This window comes from Larus michahellis, chromosome 2 (genome assembly GCF_964199755.1).
Source record: "Larus michahellis chromosome 2, bLarMic1.1, whole genome shotgun sequence".
NCBI classification, from domain to species: domain Eukaryota; kingdom Metazoa; phylum Chordata; class Aves; order Charadriiformes; family Laridae; genus Larus; species Larus michahellis.
The window spans coordinates 7005630-7025891 of NC_133897.1; the positions used below are offsets into that span (position 1 = coordinate 7005630).

General features: G+C 41.0%; 1 protein-coding gene across 1 annotated transcript in view; it reads left to right on the forward strand.

Annotated features, from left to right (window-relative positions):
• Window positions 1-20262, forward strand: part of LOC141738599 (sodium channel protein type 5 subunit alpha-like) — a 219412-nt gene that overhangs the window by 27359 nt on the left and 171791 nt on the right. Inside the window, exons 2-3 of the mRNA XM_074574027.1 lie at window positions 13996-14314; window positions 16023-16141. Of these exons, the coding sequence (XP_074430128.1) occupies window positions 14048-14314; window positions 16023-16141 (386 nt within the window). The 5' untranslated portion in view covers window positions 13996-14047. The remainder of the gene's footprint in view (window positions 1-13995; window positions 14315-16022; window positions 16142-20262) is intronic.

The following is a 20262-nucleotide window of genomic DNA, read 5'->3' on the forward strand; positions in this document are numbered from 1 at the left end:
ATGCTCCCAGGGGTTCGCAGCTCTTGGTGTGGGCTGTGGGACATGCAGGGAGGATGATTTCCTGGCTTTGCTGGGACAGCCCTGAAATGCAAGGGGCAGGGCTTGCGAGTCTCCCTTTTTTCTTCTTTTCCCATTGCTTCCACCCCAGGTTAGGAGGTAGGAGGGCAAAACCAGAGGATGCTCCAAGCTCCCCTGCTCCTATGACCCCAGCCCCACAAATGAGCCAGGGAAGGCTGGGGTTTGCCCTTCGGAAGGTGATATGGTATAAAATTTCTAGGACGAAATTCCTTCTTTTAATAAAAGCCCCATTTAAATAATCAAAGTCCCAAGGATGAGATGCAACTGGCCCGTTTGCCCAGGAGAGCGTTTCAGAATACTTTTACCCAACAGTTGGTCTGAGATCAAACAGACTTGGCATTGCGCTGTTTCCTGGATAACACGCCATCATTATTTATTAATCTGAATCAAAGTGCTTGATGTTTTCATGCTATCAGTTAGACAGAGCTTTATCGTCTGCCTCCCTTTTTTTTTTTTTTTAATTTGTTGTGTTTCAAGAAAGTTTTGAAGCTGTTTCAGTGGGAAATCCATAGCTTAAGTGGCAGCTTGCTCATCTTTTATTTATTTTTGTAATAATCCCACAGTTGCTCATTCAAAGCTCCAAAAGATCCTTGTCCTCAGTCAAAAGTTTTATGCTTGCATGAGATTCTAATGGTGACTTTTAGAAGAAAAGCATGTTTTCCTGGTTTTGAATGTGTATTGTCACATTTATTGCTCTGTGATTTAAAGAGAAGTCATTTGTCTGGTCACTGAGTAATTTTAAAATACATTTTTATATTGAGATCAAAATGACTTTGTAAAATTCCTAATTTTTTCATATACTTTAGAAACACATATACTTGGATGTCAAGCCAGTGGGAGAACCAGCAACGGGATGTGATTAGGGTGATTTCTGGCCTGTTTCCCATCATTCTTGGAGAGAAAGTTGTTGGTTTTTTTTTTCCCCATGAAAAAATGTGATTTTCTCTAAGAAATCTGTTGCCTTTTCAGTTTGGAGGCTTCTTTGTTGTACAAAGAAATTTGTAACTCAAAGTAGATGCTCTTTACTTAAATGCTTCTCTTATTGGAAAAGCGCTTTTCTATAGAAATAGAGTTTCAATAGGAAATTTGCAGTCAGCTGTTACATACGGCAGGCAACGCTGCTCCCAATTCCTCTCGAAAGGGTGGTTTCATACAGAACCTGCACTTCTGCATATCTCTGCCAATGTTGTGGTTTTATAAGCACATTTTCCTATTCTAAAATGTTTTCCTGTCTCCTGTTTTTGTGTAAAACATCCTCACAAAGAGGGAGGATGATTAATTGGAAACTACAGAGGAAACTACAAAATCAATTGCACTCACAGAACTGTCTAATGTAGAAACTAAACTAATAAAAAAACCCAGGGAAATATATGAGGTTTTTTCTCTCTCCTTATTCAGTCACAGGAGTCTTAACTCTTGCTTGGAAGATTTTTCTGAAACACAATTGCAACCCTTATATTTTATCTTATTGGTGCTCACCTACGCATTATTTGTGAACATAGCAAACAATATTAAAAAAAAAAAGCCCCAAACTGTCTTGGTGGGCTGCAGACTTACTGTCACCATTTACACCAAAAGAAGATCTGATCCCCAAGCTGATTGTGCTTCTGTATAAAATTAATCCATAAGATTTTCTGCTCATAAATAACTGTGAAATGATTGAACTTTAAAACATAAGACTTCTCATGCACTAAACCTCACGGAAGAATAATCTCTTGATAAATTTAGTTTTAAAGTAACGGAAGCATAGATGATTGCAATCCTATTTTTAGAAATGCGCAGTAAAATATTTCTATTTTGTTTGTAGTAATGATAGTTTAAGTCAGAGCCTCCAAATGAAGATGGAGATGTGAGAAGGAACGGGAGCAGCAGGGTCAGCGTGGTGAACCATCCTGGCCCTGGCTTTGGAGCCAGTTTTGTAAAGAAGATGAGCCCAGATTGTGTTTGCCGAGGCAGGAGGCAGGATGCAGCGAGTGAGCTGTGAGATGGATGGAGCTGATGGCGTCGCTAGCCACGTCAGAAAGACTTGAAGACCGGAGAGGGCCTGCCTATCTGTGGCAGCCAGCAGAAAGCAAAGCACAATTAAACCATCGGTTATTTGGCTCATTACAGCGTGCATCGGATGAAATAGAGGCATTATCAGGAACTCTAGGTCTGTGCTATCAGGCCATACCTAAATAGTTACAATTAGACTAGGCATTGAGATTTGTTTCTGCTTCACGTGTGTAAGAAGGGAGTTACGATAAATCAGCAGAAGTCTGTCCGGGACTATCTTATTCTTGTTAGCCACCGTGAGAGTAAATGTTAAGCATGTGAAGTGGGATTTCCCATTACATTCTTAATGTGAATCTTCAATTTAATTTAGACTCACCCGGGAATATTATAAATTGTAAGAAATGAGAGTATCAGTAAGGCTTTTAATGGTCTGACCTTTCAAGCTAGATATTCTTCTTGCTTGGACTGAAGGGCTGGCTTACGGGCTCGCTTCTGTGTTTTGTGACAGCATTTTACATGGCTCTCTTTGCCAGCTCCTTCGCTTCAGGGGGAGGGAAAGGGGAGGGAGGAGAAGTCACGCTGTAGCCCAAGGCTGCAGTACAAAGCTGCAATCTGGTCTGCTGTGACCAGCTCTTCCAGGACATCGTCTTTAACATCTCTGCAGCTCACTGGCTTGGAGATCAAGTGAGAAGCAGTTTCCACCAAGCACCGTGTGTGGGGTTAACCTCATCTGGCTGCCAGGTGCCTGCCAGGCTGCTCTCTCGCTACCCCCTCCTCGTATCAGGTTAAACCACCACAGGTGGTTATTAAAGGGGAGCAAATATACAACCAACCTATAAAAAAGACGATTATTAGGCCGTTGGAGAGTGTGAAGTGTATCCTGGAGACATGGACAACGGTAACTTGTGAAACACCATCCAAATTTGCCTCTTTTCTTTCCCCCACTTACATTTCTCTCTTCTCTGTCTGGCAGTAGAGATGGGTGGGAGAGAGCTTGGATGCCAGACAGCTCTTCTGGAGTTCGTACTACAAGTTTGGGGAATATTTTTGGAAGGGAAGTAGATTTGGGGAAGCATATTTTGGAGCCAGGGTAAACACTTATGTGGGAAGAAAGGAACAGTGCCATCTCGCTTGTTCTGCTTTTAAAATCACTGTATGCTTTGACATAATCTGTGGACAAGCCCAAGACTGGAGTAGGAAATTGGCTGCGAACTGGGATGCATGTGAATTTTCAGCTCTTTTTTAGGTCGTTTTGCTGTCATTCCCTAAGAGTCACTAGCCTGTATTTCACTCTACTTTCAAAAATATTTCCACAAAACAACTTTTGCCCATGTAACTGCACATTCCAGATATCAAACATCCCTTTAATGTGTAGAAACACGACATAGGACAGACAATTTTTTCCAGGTTTGCGACTCCATGGTGAGTTTGAGAGTATTAGGATAACCTGGGTGATCATGTTTCTGGCAATAATGTGGTTGTCATTGACTAATTAAATGTATGCAGTTTGTTGAAGCTGAAGATCTATACTTCATGTTGCAAATTAATTGTGGGCGCTGGAAAGCTGTTGCAGAAGTGTTGGAGTTTGCCACTCGCTGGGATGGAACAGCCCCATTCTCTTCTCCTTCACCACTGTGCACGTAGAGGCAGCTGGTCTCTTTCTTTATGAGAAGGCAAGCAGATGAAAAGCTAACACACATCACATGCCCTGGGTCATGTTCCATAATGATCTTAATTTGGGGGTAGGGGGAACAGATTTCAGTCTGGATGCCCCTGCTTTGTGATAGAAAAGCAGACGTGCAAGCATAGATTCTCAGTTCACGGGTACCCACCTACAGGTACATATCAGCACCTAAATTTGGGTGTCCTTATAAACAAATTGAATCATCAGGACCTTCGCTAGGGTCTAAAGCATAGTTTATGTCACTGAAGTAGACATATAAAACAGGACAGATGACTCATGTCCTAACAGTGTCTACTTCTCCCCGAATGTCTAACATCCTGCATTTCTTTGGTTTGGCTAGTCTGTTCCAATGCATCACAGCAGCTAGATTTTAGTTGATACATTCAATGCTGTGCATGAGGCTATGTCACAAGAGCTGCGTATCAAAGACAACTTTTTTTTAGCTAAAATTTTCTGTAATACATTATTCGTCCTAAGCTGAGGAATGTCTATGATATCCATCCTAAGCTGCAGGATGCATAAAAGGTACAAGTGAACGTACAGAGGAGCAGGCGGTATGTGAATTGTTAGCTCCTTACATGGCAGATTAAAAATTGAGAGATCCGACCAAAATCTTCCATTTTCTTGTCAAACTTTTCTTTTCAGTTGAAAGCGTCTTGAGAAAGTAGAAAAAACCAAACTGAAGGTTTGAGCAGTGTAGCCACTTCTGTATATTTTTAAGACCTAATCAGAGTAAGTGCTATTATACCTCATAGACATAACGTCCCTTGGGGGCTCTTACCTTGCCCCCAGTACTCATATATTATTGTGGATCTCTAGCATAGAACGGACCCTGGCTATAGGAGGGAATTAGGGTCAAGATATTGGATGATCTATTGGTGCAATTGCTGTTTATCACTGCTACTAGTAATAATAAAGTTATATTTAGGAATAGTCTTCTTTCTTTCGGGAAGTGCAAACAAGTTCCCAAATTATGGAGCTAGTGCATTTTCCATTTAGAAAACATCCTGCATTGATACCATCATCAGATGTTTCTCTTTCACAGGCCACTTGATGTGTTATTTTCTGGTTTACTCATTGACTGTTTGGTCCCATAAGCTAAATTAAGCAAGAAGCCACAACAGGGTTTGCAATACTAGGCCAGTATTGTATGCTTCCAGTGCATTGTGCCTCGGGCCCAATTGAGTATTACCAACCACTCAAGCATGCACCATTGACACATAAATGCATATTTGGATGTAGCTTGTTAGTAAATGCAATGTCCCCAGCAGTTTTATTTGGATGATTATATTATTGCTAATTAACAGAAAATGTCATGACTTTTGGAAAATAATTGTTTGTGCAATGTGTTATTTACTCTGAAAAATTCTTCCATGTGAAAAAATGAGGAAATTATGCAGGGGAGAAGGGGAGGAATATTCAGGAGAGCCACAGGGTTCTCAGAAGCATGAGTCTTGTTGACATCAGTGGGACATAGCCAAAACAAACTCCTGGTAATGTGACTCATGCATATACCTCTCAAATCATCCATGTTCACCCCTCTTTAGATGCTCCCCATCATTTGCTCAAACTTTAGGTTTTGGTTAGTGTCAGGAGAAATGAAGTTTAATTCAGCTAACCTACCAGCAAAATGTAGTAGCTAAAAGAAGGCGATCTTGGTGCTAGAATTAAAGGCTACTAGTTATTTAAAAAAATACAGTGAAAAATCCCTGGCTTCTGTGCCTCCTTGCTTCCATTGGCCTCATTTACATAATGGTTTAGAGCATTATGTAATTCAAGTCAAATCGCTGTCAGTCGGCACCGGCATCCATTGAATCTTTTCCATGAAGATACGCTGAGTCGCTGGAGTAAACGGACTTGAAAGGAATGACAGAAAAGAAAAAATTCTGCCTCTCTGACGCCAGGGGTCTGACCCACCGCCTATTGCAGGCACACAAAATATTCCCCTTGACTGACATGAGCTGAGGATTGCACCCCCAGAGCCCAAGTAAGCTCTTAACTCTGATTCCTAAACTTGGCAACCAAACCCGGGCGGTTTTCGGCTGCAAACGGGCTGAATATCCCTCCTGTTTGGATGGCAATAATCTCTCTCTGTCTCTCTGGGGGGCAAAATCTCTTCCATCAGAGTGGAAGATCCACTGGCTTTATCCAGGCAGTATTGTCAAATTTACAGTGCACTAAATAATGAATCAAATCTTCAATATACCCCAGCAAGCAGCAACCAGCTGCTCCCTGAAAGGGTCCCTGTTCAATTTGTCCTTCATGAGTCTCTGTTTCCATTATAGAGCAAGATAATTTTGCCAGTACGCTTCTAAATCTGTGCCTTTTGATTTTTCTACTGTCTATTTTATTGCAAAATCACTGAAAAGCCCTGCCCATCTCTGGGGCTCTGTTAGCACCAAACACCATCCAAAACCATAGACAGACAGGGACCCTGCATCCTTCTCCAGGGGAACTTGCCATGATAGACAGTGATGCGTTGCATGGGACAAAGAGGTGAATAAAGCAGCTGTGCCAAAATCACGTAGGGTCGGTGTGAATGTCACTTGAGGCATATCACTGTGGACATGGAGAGGTTTGTGGAAAGGTTATGTTGACTTGGAATAAAGTAGCTGAGAAGGTGAGATCATTTTCTTGGCTAATGTATGGGAAAGGGATAGAGGTGGAGAAGGATGGGAAGCCGGGTGTAGGTGCAGGTTTACGGATGGGGTGGAGTTCAGTGAAGGACAGTGGTCGTGGAGCAAAGTGCTCCCGATACTGCAGGCTTGGCAGGATCTCCTGTCTCACCTCCTATTTGCAGGATGTGGAAAGGGGACCTACCACCTCTCATAGCATAACAGACTGTGATTTCGGTCTGTCTCTCCCATCTTTCACATCTAGTATTTTTTTTTGACCCTTCACCTCTGTCCCTTTTTGTTTCTGTCACCTGACAGAAGGAAAACCTATATTGCTCTGTTTACTGTTTAAAATGGAGTTCAGTTGTTATGTCATGTTTATCTCTTAGTTCAGTGCTAAAATTGTGAAAGAGGCACCGGCTTTGCTTATAGAGCTTCATCCATCTTTTTCAATCTAAACATGCCAGTTCTGGTCATGGCTTTTATAAGTCTGTTGGTTTTCCCCGCTGATGAAATGTGTCTCCGTAACTTAGATGGGGGGGATCAGTGATGTCTTGCCTATAACTCTGCGGTAATACATCAGACAGCTTTCCAGACGTGGCTCCCCTCTCCTCTGGAAGCACGCAGACAAGCTTTTGGTGGCCAGCATAAAACCTGCCTTCTTTCAGCAGCATAACTACCCCATAATGGCTTCAGAATATATTTTAATAGCTGTTTTACAACTTCCTATATCCGTTACAATGTCTTTACAAAACACTCTGTGAATGAAATGGACCAGATTTGATATATTTTATTCATGTGAGCATTCAAAGCACCTAATGGTGAGTAGTGTACATTATAGTTGGCACAACATGGAGTTCTCCTGTAGATTTCTTATTTCTTGTTCAAAACCTAGTGACTGCATCCTGAGCTGAAAACATTTTTCTTTCTTGGTAGCTCTTTGCAAGCTCCGTTGGTTTAGAGTAGCAAAGGAGCCCACATCTGAAGGCTGAGTAGTTTCCAGTATAATAACTCTGAGGCCAATCTCTAGTTAATTAAAATAGACATGAAAACCTGTTGGGTGCAGAGAATTATAATTTTCAGCAAAATGTGGAGATGAGCACTGGTAACTATAATATGCTGCTTCCCTCTTGCTTATTTATGTCATTTGGTTGCAGAATAATTTGAAATAAAAGCACCTGCAAAGAAAGCAGAATATTTTTAGCTCACTAAAAATATATATTTTATCATAAGAGAAGACTTAGTGCCAGCATTTAATTCTTGGCATAACATTTGTCATCCCCAAATACTGTTTCACTATCGGGATGAAATCTTCTGAATTCATTTCCTTTTAGCACATGTTGGCTTTCTGAAGACTTTATCTTATCAATAAGTCATTGGTAATATCAGAATGCCGTGATTCTGATGAGTGAGGAGCCAGCAAAACTCATTAAACTGGATTTAAAAGAAGATATGGCATAGGCAGTGCTGGTTGTGATGAAAGACGGGTGGGTCGGTGACTCTGAGATTTCAATTTGGATATTTTATGTTGTTTTTTTTTTCCCAATGATGGGAATGCAATGAGGTTTTATACTTATTTATTTCTGCCCCTGGTCAGCATGCACGGTGAACAAACAGGGCTCGTTTTAGAAAGCCTGTGTTATGCGATGTCATATCAACCTGCAGGGTTGCCTTGTGACGTGGGCAGCAAGAGGAAATCTGTCTCACAGCTCCTCCTGCGTCAGTCTGGGGCTGATTGCGACGCTGTGCTTTTCCTAGGAGATCTCCTTCGAGAGCTAAACCTTGCAGCCATTTCCATCAGATTTTTGTGGAAAATGCCACTGCAGGCCAGCCACGGGACCCTGCCCGGTCCCCAGCAGCCATCGGTGTCTCCAAAAGACTCTGCCGTGTTTGGCAGGACCCCATTTCACTCCTTCCACTCTGAACTCACTCAACAAGATGTCTCTGCATGAAGAAGCATTTGCAGATTGCCTTCACAAGTTGCAAAAAATATCAAGGGTTTTCCAGCTCCCTGCAAGCTTGGTTACCTTCTAGGTCATTACTTTAAAACCTCAATTACACGCTCTCTGGTGTTCATGCTCTGGTGTGAAGGTATCCTCTTCAAAGAAAGCATTTCTATCCGAATATTCCTGGTCCTAATAGATCACTTCCCCAGCTGCTGTGACTTCCCTGGAATGGGTAGAGCTGTGCTGATTTATGCCAGCTGGAGAGGTGGCTGATTACATTTGTCAGGAACGTGTAGTACAAAAAAAATATCATTGTTTATGGTCTTGACAAAATTATGCCTGTTGGAAAAAAGAAACAAACCAGATATCAGTTTAAGCAGAAGTAATGAGTGTGCTGTGTAAAATTTCAAGGACTGTATTATTCAGTTCCCCCTTGTTTTGATGTGAGCACTCAGACCCTCAGAGTGTGTATTAACAGCAACTGAAATTTATCAGTTAAAAGACAATTTCCCATGACACCTCCTAGCTGTGGAATTGAAGTGCGGTATAAATACAAGTGAATTAAGTCTCAAAAGGTTGCCTGTTGATTGTCAGTAAAATTATGAAGAGTGTCTAAGTCACCTAGACTCCTTTAGCCTCTTGATCTTTATATAGAAGGTCTTTATTTAATCTTAATTAAAACCAGTTCTTCTCCATGAAGCCATTACTTCATGGCTGGAATAAAACTTTCACGCAGTCCTGTATCACCTCCTAGTCTTTTTAAATATGATAACATTTTTGTGTGCATTTTTAAATTTATGCATAAGAATGTGTGAATCTAGGCCAATTAACATTAAATTAGATGTGTCATTGTATTGTTCTTTATTTCCCCAGCCTATTATTCTTATGTTTTCCAGTGCTCTGCAGGTCAAAGGAAAATGCCAAAGAGATTATATGGAAAAGAGAGGGGGGGAAAAGACGACAGTACTCCACGTAGTCTCAAACATTTAAAAGAAACCCATCCTAATGACTGTTTTTGTTACCACAGCAGTTGGGAATGCAAAGTCTATATTTAGTCACAAACATTTCTCAAACAAAAGGAGAATTTAGGACTCATGACTATTATTTTGTTAGATTTAGATCTAGCAGAATCGCAGTGGAAACATACCTGCTGCCATGAGCTATCACCCATCTCCCCAGCCCATGGTCAGTGGTAGCTTCTTGAGGGGTATCATGGAAATCAGTACGGTTAAATGAATACAACCCTACTCGAGATGAGCATGTCTGATGGTATCTAACCTTTAGCCTGTAAGCACCACTTTCACATCGTTGATCTTCAAATTTGGCTCCTTTATTATTATTGCCAAGTGTGTGAAATATATGCATGTGTGTCCTTGATACCATGCCACGCAAGCAATCCTATGCTGCTGCGCAAGCAGAAGATGGAGGTGCAAAAACCTGTGGCTTCTCTGAAGTCAGGGTCCAACCAGCTGTAGTGCACAGCAAGGACCTCAGCCTCTGCTTCCCCTGTTGCTTCTGGGGGTATGGGACCTCACTGCTGGCTCGTGTCAGCCTCTTGGGCCATGGTAAGGGGTTGGTAGGCACTAGGGTGGTGGTCTGAGCCCACAAAGCCCATGCAAGAGCAGATAGCTGGAGGTGAGCGGGACCCACTTTCCTTGTATTTACACCCCTGCAGGCAACCTGTTGCCGAAAGCGGCCTTTTGGGTGATGGTCACCCATCCATGGTGAGTCAGGGAAGGGCTTGTAGGGCATGCAGGTCATGTTCTGGGAACCTGAAAGGTCTTTTGAGCTGGGGTGGCTGAAGACTACGAGAGTATGGTTAAAACTGTAATGGAAAATGACATTTATCTTTCTGAATAAATAGAGGTGCTAGCAATGTCTTATTTGTTTGAACTGTTCTCACTTCTTGCCATGCCATAGAAAATATGCGTCTTGGGGCTTTATTTTCATATGCACATTTTGTTTACATAACCAGTACGTTTTTATCAGCAAGAACCGATGTTAACTGAATTTAACAAAGACAAAGCAAGAGGGAAATGTTCATTCTGTGCATGGTGATATCACAGAAACAATGTGTTTGAAGCCTTGTACTTCAAAAATATGCCTGAGAGGAATGGAAAAATCCAGGCTCATATTGTAAAAACGTGAGTCACAACAGCCATTATCTCTTAAGAAATGGTTTTCCAGCTCTTTGATTCAGTCATTGATGATTTCCCTTTTTAAGTTGTGGCGCTTTCTTACCCTTTTAAGAAACATCTGGGCTAACCCTGGCTATTTGTAGAAATGTTTGCAATTCATAGATTAAAAGAAATTAGACATAGAAAAGACCCGTGAAATTATCTTGTCCATTTCCTGAAAGCATATGAAATTGAAAAAGAATTAGGATAAATATATATATTAAAATTTGGGACTTTAACTTATATACAATATGAAGACAAAACATGTCAAGATTTTTCAATTATAAGGATTCTGGAAAAAGTATTTTTTTAAGGAAAAACAAATAGAAGAGTAGCAAAAGCTCTAAGGAAGTTTGTGTAGGATTTTCCACTTGTTCCTAGATGGTTTTCTTTCTGGAATTTGCAGATAAAATTAAAAAGATCTGGTTTTGACCAGTTTGAAGTTGATTCAATTATCTAATAAGAAAGAATTTTAAGCAAAAATAATTTCCTTTTTTAGAAACACAAAACCAAAAACCCTTCTCATTTTGATTAAGTTTTTCTGACTATTTTATCACCCCTCATCTTGCCCTATTTTTTTTTTCTTTTTTTGTAAAATTGTGACCAGTTCTGTTGCCAGAATGACTTCTTTCATAAGTCCTTAAGGAAGTTTGAGAAGGATGCTGAATATTCTAGTGAAGGTTCAGTTTTTGTGATCAAGCAACACCCATGAAAACTGTGGCATTTAATAGAGACGTTCCACACATTCTCTTATCATCTCAATAAAATACTCAGTGTCCCTCATGCTTTATGGCCATGCCTCCAGTTTGGCTGTATGGAGAAGGTGGTGCAGAGGTGGCTACCACCAGTTTTCCAGCAAAGGGAATGCCTGCGTAGGTTGGAGGCACTCACCCAGCCCGTGTTCCGAAGTGCTGGAAGCAGGTAGTTGGTGCAATGCAGGTCCTGAGCATCTGCAGATGTGGAGGATATTAACTTTGGTTCTCTGTACGCTTCCATGTCCGCACAAGCTCAGGTCAGCCGGAGTTGGTGGGCAGACTGAACCCTTGCCCAAGGCAGTGCAGGTTGACTTGTGTTGGCATGAGTGCTACGTAAGGACAAAACCACATAAGAGCAGATGATGTGTTTCTCCACACTGGTACTGGTAGCCCAGAAAAAGGGTAAAAACAGGGCAAACATAAGTAGTCGTTCTTGCATGCACACAGGTTGTGTAGCTAAGGGATTTTCTCAGTCAGAGACAGTATCTTTTTGTTTAAAGCCATTAATGGCTCTTTTTTCCTTGGATTTGTCTCGTGGCTTTGTGAATCCTTGCCATTTGCAGCCAACAAGTTTCAAACGATAACTCTGCGCCATGTGGAAAGTGGCTCCAGCGGTTGTTTCAAACCTGCTGCTCTGTGATTTCATTTGAAATGTCGCCATCCTTCTACTATGAGAAAAAGCAAACAATCATTCTCCATTCACTGTTTTCACAGTGCTCATGATTAACTACACCTCAACTGACAGCCCACAATAATCTCCTCTCCGGTCTAGAAACCTAGTCTGTGCCCTTCCAGGAGTACTGACCAGCCACTGATTTTTGTTGTCCCCTTCAGCACTGAGAAAGGTTTCACTGTAAAGAAACAAAAATCAAAATGACAAAAAAACTCTGAGAATTCTCTGGCCACCTGTACTGATGTCATTTATAGAAAGTGAAATTCTATTTACTTGCACTGGTGCTGAGTCACAAAGTGTTGAGCATAAGAAAACTCAATTTGTGGGAAAGCTTCTAATTTCCTGTTTTTCAGGAGGAAGGGGATAAAACAAATGATGCAGGAGGGGAGGGGAAAGGCATAAAAAGAATATCTAAACAAAGAAGAATATCAGAATACCCAAACTCCAGGAAGGCTAATTCATTTTTGCCCTGCTTGTTCAAACACGCAGTAATGCGGAGTATAATATATGAGCTCCAGTAAATCATTCCTGTATGATAGGCTGTGATCAATGACAATTTAATGAATTCATTTTAAAACGAAGTCAGAATAGGAAAAACAGTAGTGATTTGAAAGAGTACTTTACTCAAATAAATTGAGTCAATAAATATGCTATTTGTCATGCGGAGTCCAGTTAAAGTCTTGTTTGCTAACAAAAATGCTGTCATCACAGAGCCTAATAGAAGCAAACTATCTGGAACTATCCACTGTAAATAGACAAATACCATCTGAAAGCAGAAAACAACAATTGCGGCTGAACAAAGAATTGTATCCTGCACGCATCGATGAATGCAATAGGGTAGCCCACCTCAAAATCTACTATTTTGTTTGTCACCAGCTTATATTCTGAGTTAGTATGAATGGTCTGGTGGTAGTAAAAAACCAAGGGCTGTGTTTATTCTGTGAAATGAGTTTTAATTGTTGCATAGTGACGGTTTCTCTTGCTGGAAAAATGTGCCACTAGAGTCATTATTAAATTGCAAAATACGGTTTCAGTTAACCTGGATGGATTTGTGCAGGCTACCAGAACAGGGATAAACTTCATCCCTTTTCAAACAATAGTTTTACATTAATTTTCCCAGCTACCCAAGTTGTTCAGTGCAGATACAAGAAGGCTTTTTGTTCTGCTGTGTTTTTCACGCTTGGCTTTATTCATGTAAGTTGAAGAGACGTGGCCATTCCCACTCATTTTCATTCAGGCGGGGATGAGAAGCATTAGCAGTGAAGCACCATCAACCCAAGATGGTCAAATCTCACAGCTTTGGGTTAGATGTTCAAACTGGTATTGGATGGAAGGAGCCTAGTTTTCAGATGTGAGGTACTGGTAACAGTGGTTATTCCACATCTCCGAAGCTTGGAGTGCTCTCATGAAGGGCTTTACCAAGCACATTTGGGCTTCCAACATCCTTCAGATTGTAGGGTGTGAAGGAGAAGAAAATGCTCAAAAGTCTTGACAGATATCTTGAAGATGCTATTGCCTATCCCAAAGAAAAATAAATATATGTTGCAGAAGTCTATGACAGAGATTATGAAGAATTTCTGTGTGATTTAAGAATCTGAACTTGACCCTTCATTCTTTAAATTTGGAATAGAACAGCTGGGGCCTTTTTAGAGTTTGCATCATGTGGCCAGAGATCGGCTGATTTAAATCTGCCCTGCAGTCATCTTGGGCACATTGTTCATCCACTCCCAGAGCTGCATGTTCAAAAATGAGTTAGGAATCCAAATTGCTGTGGCTTTTAATGAAACTTAAGCTTGTATGAATCTAAGCTACTCCTTAGTTTGGATTTAGGATCCCAAGTGACTGAAAAACTTAAGAATACTCCATGGTCTATATACAAAGTCTTTTTCGCTCAGATCACGAGCATTCAGTCATTTCTGTTTTCCTTGATGTTCTGCTAACCACATAAAAATAGACGAAGGGTTTCCTGATAATAGATAGCCTGTAAGTTCTTCGGGATATTCTTTTCATTTTGATGGCTTTGTTCTTCTTGCTTTGCTCCTGTCGCTAACCTTTGGTACCTTTTGTTTCAGCTGTTTCCACTACTAGGAGTAAAGACCAGTAAAGACAAAGCAGGATGAAAAGATGGCTGACTTCTTGTTACCACCGGGTACTAACAGCTTCCACCGGTTCACGCCTGAATCCTTGGCTGCTATTGAGAAACGAATCGCGGAGAAGCTTGCAAGGAATGCGAAGCAGGAATATAGAGAGCAGCTGGGCGAAGAAGAGAAACCTCAGCCCCAGTTTGATTTGCAGGCTTGCAAGAAGCTGCCCGATATCTATGGGACTGTTCCTCCAGAGCTCATTGGGGAGCCATTGGAGGACCTTGACCCTTTCTACAATGACCGTAAGGTGAGCACCAGCCAGCCAGCCATCCTGCTTGTTTGCTTTTGCTAAAGCATAAACGCCGTCTCTGTTTTGGGGGCTCTGGGTTTTATCTTTCTACAGCCAGTAAAAATATTTTTTTTGCCAGATTAAGGATCAGAGTTTCGGCATGAGCAGGGCTGCCAGAAAACACCTAAGCATGAGGGCAAAGAGCGATAAAAAGCACAATTAAACCTTGTGTGTTTTCAGATAACTCTGAGTATGAGTATACAGTGTCTGAAAAGAGCAGAGCAGTAGCTGAGTTAAATTAAGCCGGAGGATTTTATCTACCCTATCTTGCCTTCTGCGTGAGCCTTGACTCTTCACAGGTCCGTTTATCACTTAAGCCCCTTAATGTTAAGGGCTTCTGGGTGACTTGAGCCTTGTGCTAACACTCTGCATAAGAGCAGGAGGCACCTCCACACCGTTCCTGGAGAGCAGCGGTTCTTTTCCTGCTGAGGGATAGTCCAACTCCATTTAAGATGAACAAAATAGACCCGAAGGGAGATGCGAGTAGCAGGTGCATTGCTGGCACTTCACAGAAGGGTAAGCTTCATCCCAAAGCGAGCATCACCTGATGAGGAATCACGTGTAGGCTGGACCAAAGCCACTACAGCGCAAACAGCCTCTGTCAAAAGGCTGTTGACAGCAGAGCTGGGCTGGTTGCTTACTACTGTTCGTTCCCCTTTCCAAACATTTCGCGACACGGGGAACAAAATAAGGCTTGGAAGCGCATTGTATTTTTAGGAAGCTTCTAGTTCTTTCAGGTACAGATGTTCCTGATTTTGGGCTATGCTATTTCCTGTAAACAATGAATTAATATGACGACAATGCTCCTTCTATTAAAACAGTGTAGAAACAGGTGCAAGAATTACCGAATAAAAGTTAAATGGATAAAGACAAATAGATTACTTACCTGGAAGGGCCAGAATTAATTTACCTTTTAATTTGCCTGCTGTCCCCGGGCACAAGCAGCAGGATACAGATTTGCAATTTTAGTGTCATGAAGGTCTTAGACTCAAGATGTGTGAGTTGCTTAGAGTTTATCTATTGGGTGTCCTGATCCTGTCTCTGAGTAAATATTAGTTCCTCTGTGCATGGTGGGGCATCTTCAGAGCTCTGTAAATTGGGCTAGCATCCGTTCACATTTGATTTAAGGTAACTCACAGTATTGGTTTCTTCCGCCCATATTAACCTGAGTGAGTGCAATGAGAGTGCCTCAGGTCAGATCCTGCTGTGGAGCTGTGCCTCGTGCAGCTTCTTACCAGCTGAGACAAAAAACATCGACTGAGAGCAACAAAGTGCTTATGGTAGAGAAGATGGAGTAAGAATGTAGTAAGGATCCTGGCACCTAGGAAAAAGAGCATCATAAAAGTCCCTCCACCACATTTTAGTCTCCAGGTCATTTTTTATTTTTAAAGGTGGTTCCTCTCTCTTCCCATCCCCATGACGGAGAAGACACCACAAGACCCTGTAAGGAGTGAAGGAAGTAAAAATAGTTGGGATATTGCAATAGGACAGGCAACAGCTCTGCTGGGATGGTCTTGGACAAAACTCTTCACGAAATGACGAGGAATTTCGGGTTCTCGGGAGGGAGTGGGGATACTGGCAGGAATTTCCCAACGGGACGTAGGCTGGGAAAAGCTGAGCATAAATGCAAATACTGAATGTTCTCATTTTCTATTTTGTTTTCCAGACATTTATAGTACTGAACAAAGGGAAGACAATCTTTCGATTTAGTGCCACTCCTGCCTTGTATATACTTAGTCCTTTCCATCCAATCAGAAGAGCAGCAATTAAAATTTTGGTACATTCATATCCTTTCTGTTGATTTCCTTTCTTGTGTATTTTATACGGTTTTTAAACACAGATGGATGGAAGTCAGAAACCATTTTATTTCATTAAGCTGTTTTAAATCTTTCGGCTGAATTTGCTTGCGCAAACAGAAATGCACTTGGATTTTTGGTTTGTTTCATTTGATATTGTTATGTGAGCTATGAAAATGACTATATTATACTGCTGGCATCAGATAATGTGAACTGCGCTGGAGAGTCTGGTGAGTTTACTTGGGTTTAAAGGGTGTGAAGGGCCTGAACGTGTTTAGTAAAGAGTCAGTGGAAGAAATGGGGTGTAGAACCTTAGAAAGAAAGGGAACCAAGAGGCTGGAGCACACCTGGGGAAATCTACACTGATGGAGAACTTCGCTACTGAGCACTTAAGCAACCTCTCCCACGGGAGTCTGTGACACTGTATGCAGATGCAATTTAATTTTGAACTGCCTCAGAACTGAATTTTTTTTTTGCTCTCCTGAAACAGAACATTTAAAAAATTGTTTTGTTTGTTTTTTAGGGTCTTTTATTGCAATGTGTTATCCATCTAGGAATGAAAGCACAGGCTGGCCTGATGGACCTTTCAACAGAAGGGAGATGCCCGATTTCCCCTAGCTCTAGTTCTGAAGTCATGCAATACATATCTATCTATCTATCTATCTATCTATCTATCTATCTATCTATCTATCTATCTATCTATTTATGCAGCAGTTGTTTTTGGCTTGTTTTTTTAACATGACTACAGAAACATTAAATTCTGACATAGTCATATCTCTCTGGAAGACTGAACTGACCCAAATATTCAGCTTTGTGTGAACATTACTAAAAACACACCCATTTTCCTGAGTTGCCTACTTTCTCTACTGAGAGCATGGGAGACCGGGCAGCGATAATTCAAAGACTCCACATGCTGCCGTGATGATCATGTGATGTTTTAGTGATGGAAATCCCTTGTCTGCAATGCCCATGTCCACCAGAGAGAAATAATAAATACTAAGCAGGTAGCATCCTAGAATTATTGGTTAATTATCAAATTTCAGAGGGAAAAAAAAAAAGGAAAGAAACCTGATTCCCAGTGGTTGTCCATGCAGTGGCGGGGGGGAAGGGAGAATACAGATATTCTAACAAGAATTAAAAATAGGTGAAGCTTCTAGTAACAATAATTCTATGCAAAAATCGGCCAAGATATGATGTGTGGTATCGGCCAGGAGTTTAGTATGGTTACTATGAATACACCACAGAATTTTGCAGAGAGGTTTTTTTGTGCATCATGTTATACAGGCAAAGAGTACAGCACATGCTGCTGCATACCCAGAACCCAACAGTGTTTATTACATACAGTTACATCAGCACAGACTTGCTGAAGTGAATTGAGGTCAATGCATTTGCAGGGAAGAATTTGCAAATTGAGCTTCTCAGAAAAAAGCATGTATGTGTGAAAATCAGCTCCAGCTTTGGAGGCCTGTTCTGTCTTCTGCTCACTTTCTTCTACACTGTCTGGTGAAGCCAAGAGGCCACAAGCATGTGTAACACACAGGAACTACATGCCCTTAGTAGCAGTCAACTGAGAGATGGGTATGCATGAAATCCTTATCATATTACTTCGAAGGATTAAGACCACAAAGGAGTGAATTTGAAAGATATGTCAGGAACAGAAACACGGTCAGATAAGGAGTGCAAAATTTTGGGAGTGGAAATTCACAATGCAAATAGCATTTTACTTCCAGAAAGACCCAAGTTGTCACCTTGTGTTGATAATGTCAGGAAATCCAACAGCTCAATCTTTGGCAAGCACAGGCAGGAGGCAACAGCTCCAGTCCCAGTGAAACAGCGGTGAAGTTCCTGCACCAGGCACTGATTTGTGTTCTGTCAATAAAGACCTTTCACATCAGCCTGAAACACAAAGGCCAACCGGCTGAACAGGCAGTCAATACCCCAGGCAGAAAGGAGTCTGAATCGGCAAGTACTCAAGCAGATAATATCACAGACATGAATCTGGGAACCAGATCTATTGTCTTGCATGAGTGTAATCAAGCAGTCTTTATTTTCCCAAGGGCAAAAGCCAAAAAAGAGCATTAACAAATGGTGCCCTGTCACGTAAGTGTCTGAAGCAACTTCTTTAGTAGAGGCCATATTTCCATTTCCAGTCATTGACTGTACCTTGAAGGCCAACAGTGGAACAGAATAGAGAGGACAGAGTGAAATCATCCTATATAGAAGCTGTGGGGGTCACATTTCTTCATTAAGTAGCTGTATAGGGAGTTCTTCCTCTGAGACTTCAGGCAGGATAAATCCTGTATGTTCACTGCTCATCCAGCCAAGTTTGATTAGCCTAGTCATTCAAAAATACACCCTTCCAAGGGAAAAAACCATCCACAGCCTCCCAGTAATGTGAGTTAGTTCAATTAACAACATACTCCTAAACCTCTTCTAGGTGTTTCTCCTCTTCTTCAGAGTCTGGGAGGTCTCATGAAAGGACCATGGCACAGATGGCTGCCAAGAACAAGGCCCTGGTCCATTTCTGTCACCGAGGACATGGGGAATATAGGTCTGCATCCCATTTATATCAAATGCAAAACAAAACGATTGGATGAACCTTTTGCCTTCTGCATCTTTATTAGCTATTATTAACTTCTTTATTTACTGTCTCCACCCATTAATAAGATTAAACCACTGCTAACGTTTCATTGATACCTTATGCTTAAAAGATTCCTCTTAGTTCTTCTTGTCTGGAAGCCAAGGACCGTTCTGTGGTGTCCTTAGTTTCTCCAAACGCTTTGCTGCTGCGTATAAAATCCATAGCAATTGTTATTCCTAGGTTTTCTAGGTATTATAAATAGTTGCTCTCAGTTTGCCACTGATCCAGAATGGGGGTTTAGCCAAAATTACCTTCCTTGGTGCTAGAATTATGGAATCTGGCCCATTTTACAAAAACAAACCAGCAAACAACTCCCTAAAGATTTTCCAATCTTTGTTCATATTTTCTGCTTGTAACTTTTCTTCCACCTGATTTTACACACTTTCCTCCGTAAGAGAAAATGAGACCTTGTGAAGCACCAATTATACGTACTATTGATTGGGACTAACCTTTGCTTGCACATATTATATGTAATTTGGAAATGATCACTTAAAGAGCCTCTAGTATTCAGTCTGCTAATTAACAATTATCCATCATAATGAAGTCTAGAATAGAAGTATGCCATGTTTGACTCAATATGTTTGTGCTAGGAGATAAAATTCATAACTTTCAGAATCGGTTTGCTCAAAGCCTATTCTATAACTTTAAATTGGAAATAATAGGTTTAATTTATTACAGAAAGATCCTGATGAGTAGCTTAGTGTATTTGGTTTGTGGTCCATAACAGAGTCCAACCCATACTTCTGGAAGCGTTTAGCCATATCAACTCATGGATCAGTAGGTTTTCAAAAACTGGAATTAATAGCTGTTCCGAGATAGGTAACAGACAATGGTGCTAATATAGGTTATCCCGATTTCATCTCCTTTGTTTTTTCTGAGTAGATCATCATCACTGACTTTTTCTAATAGAAACAATTGCATTAGATTTCAGGTAGGATTGTGAATTCCATTCTGTAGGAATTTCTGTTTTCTCTTTCTTTTAACACAGATCTCTGACTTTGGTGTATAACCAGCTGAAATGTTGGTTTCTTTTATGTTCTTTGTAGTTTTCAGCTTGGTCATGAAACTCTGCTTGTATTCATAGTGCATTTGATGTCCCAAAGCTGACCCTTTATATTTTCAACCTGTGCCCTCCTGTATGTTCTCTTTGGTGTTTCAATAACGAGGTGATGACACCTGCTTATAAGTGAGCATCTGGGAAAGCTGTTAGAGTCAGCTTATACCAGAAGGAAACAGGGATGTATAAATCAGACCAGTGATCCTAAAAAGGGTGGTTATAGCGGAATTTCTTTTCTTGGAATTGAATTGAAATATAGTATTTGTTTGGCATGGCCTGAAGATACCACTCTTTTTTACTATTGTTGTTTTCATAGCATTTAACAGCATTTCACTGTAGTTGAAATAGTAATCCAGGCTAGCTGCAGCTTAAACCTAATTGTGTTAACCAGATGACCACAACTTACAGAAAC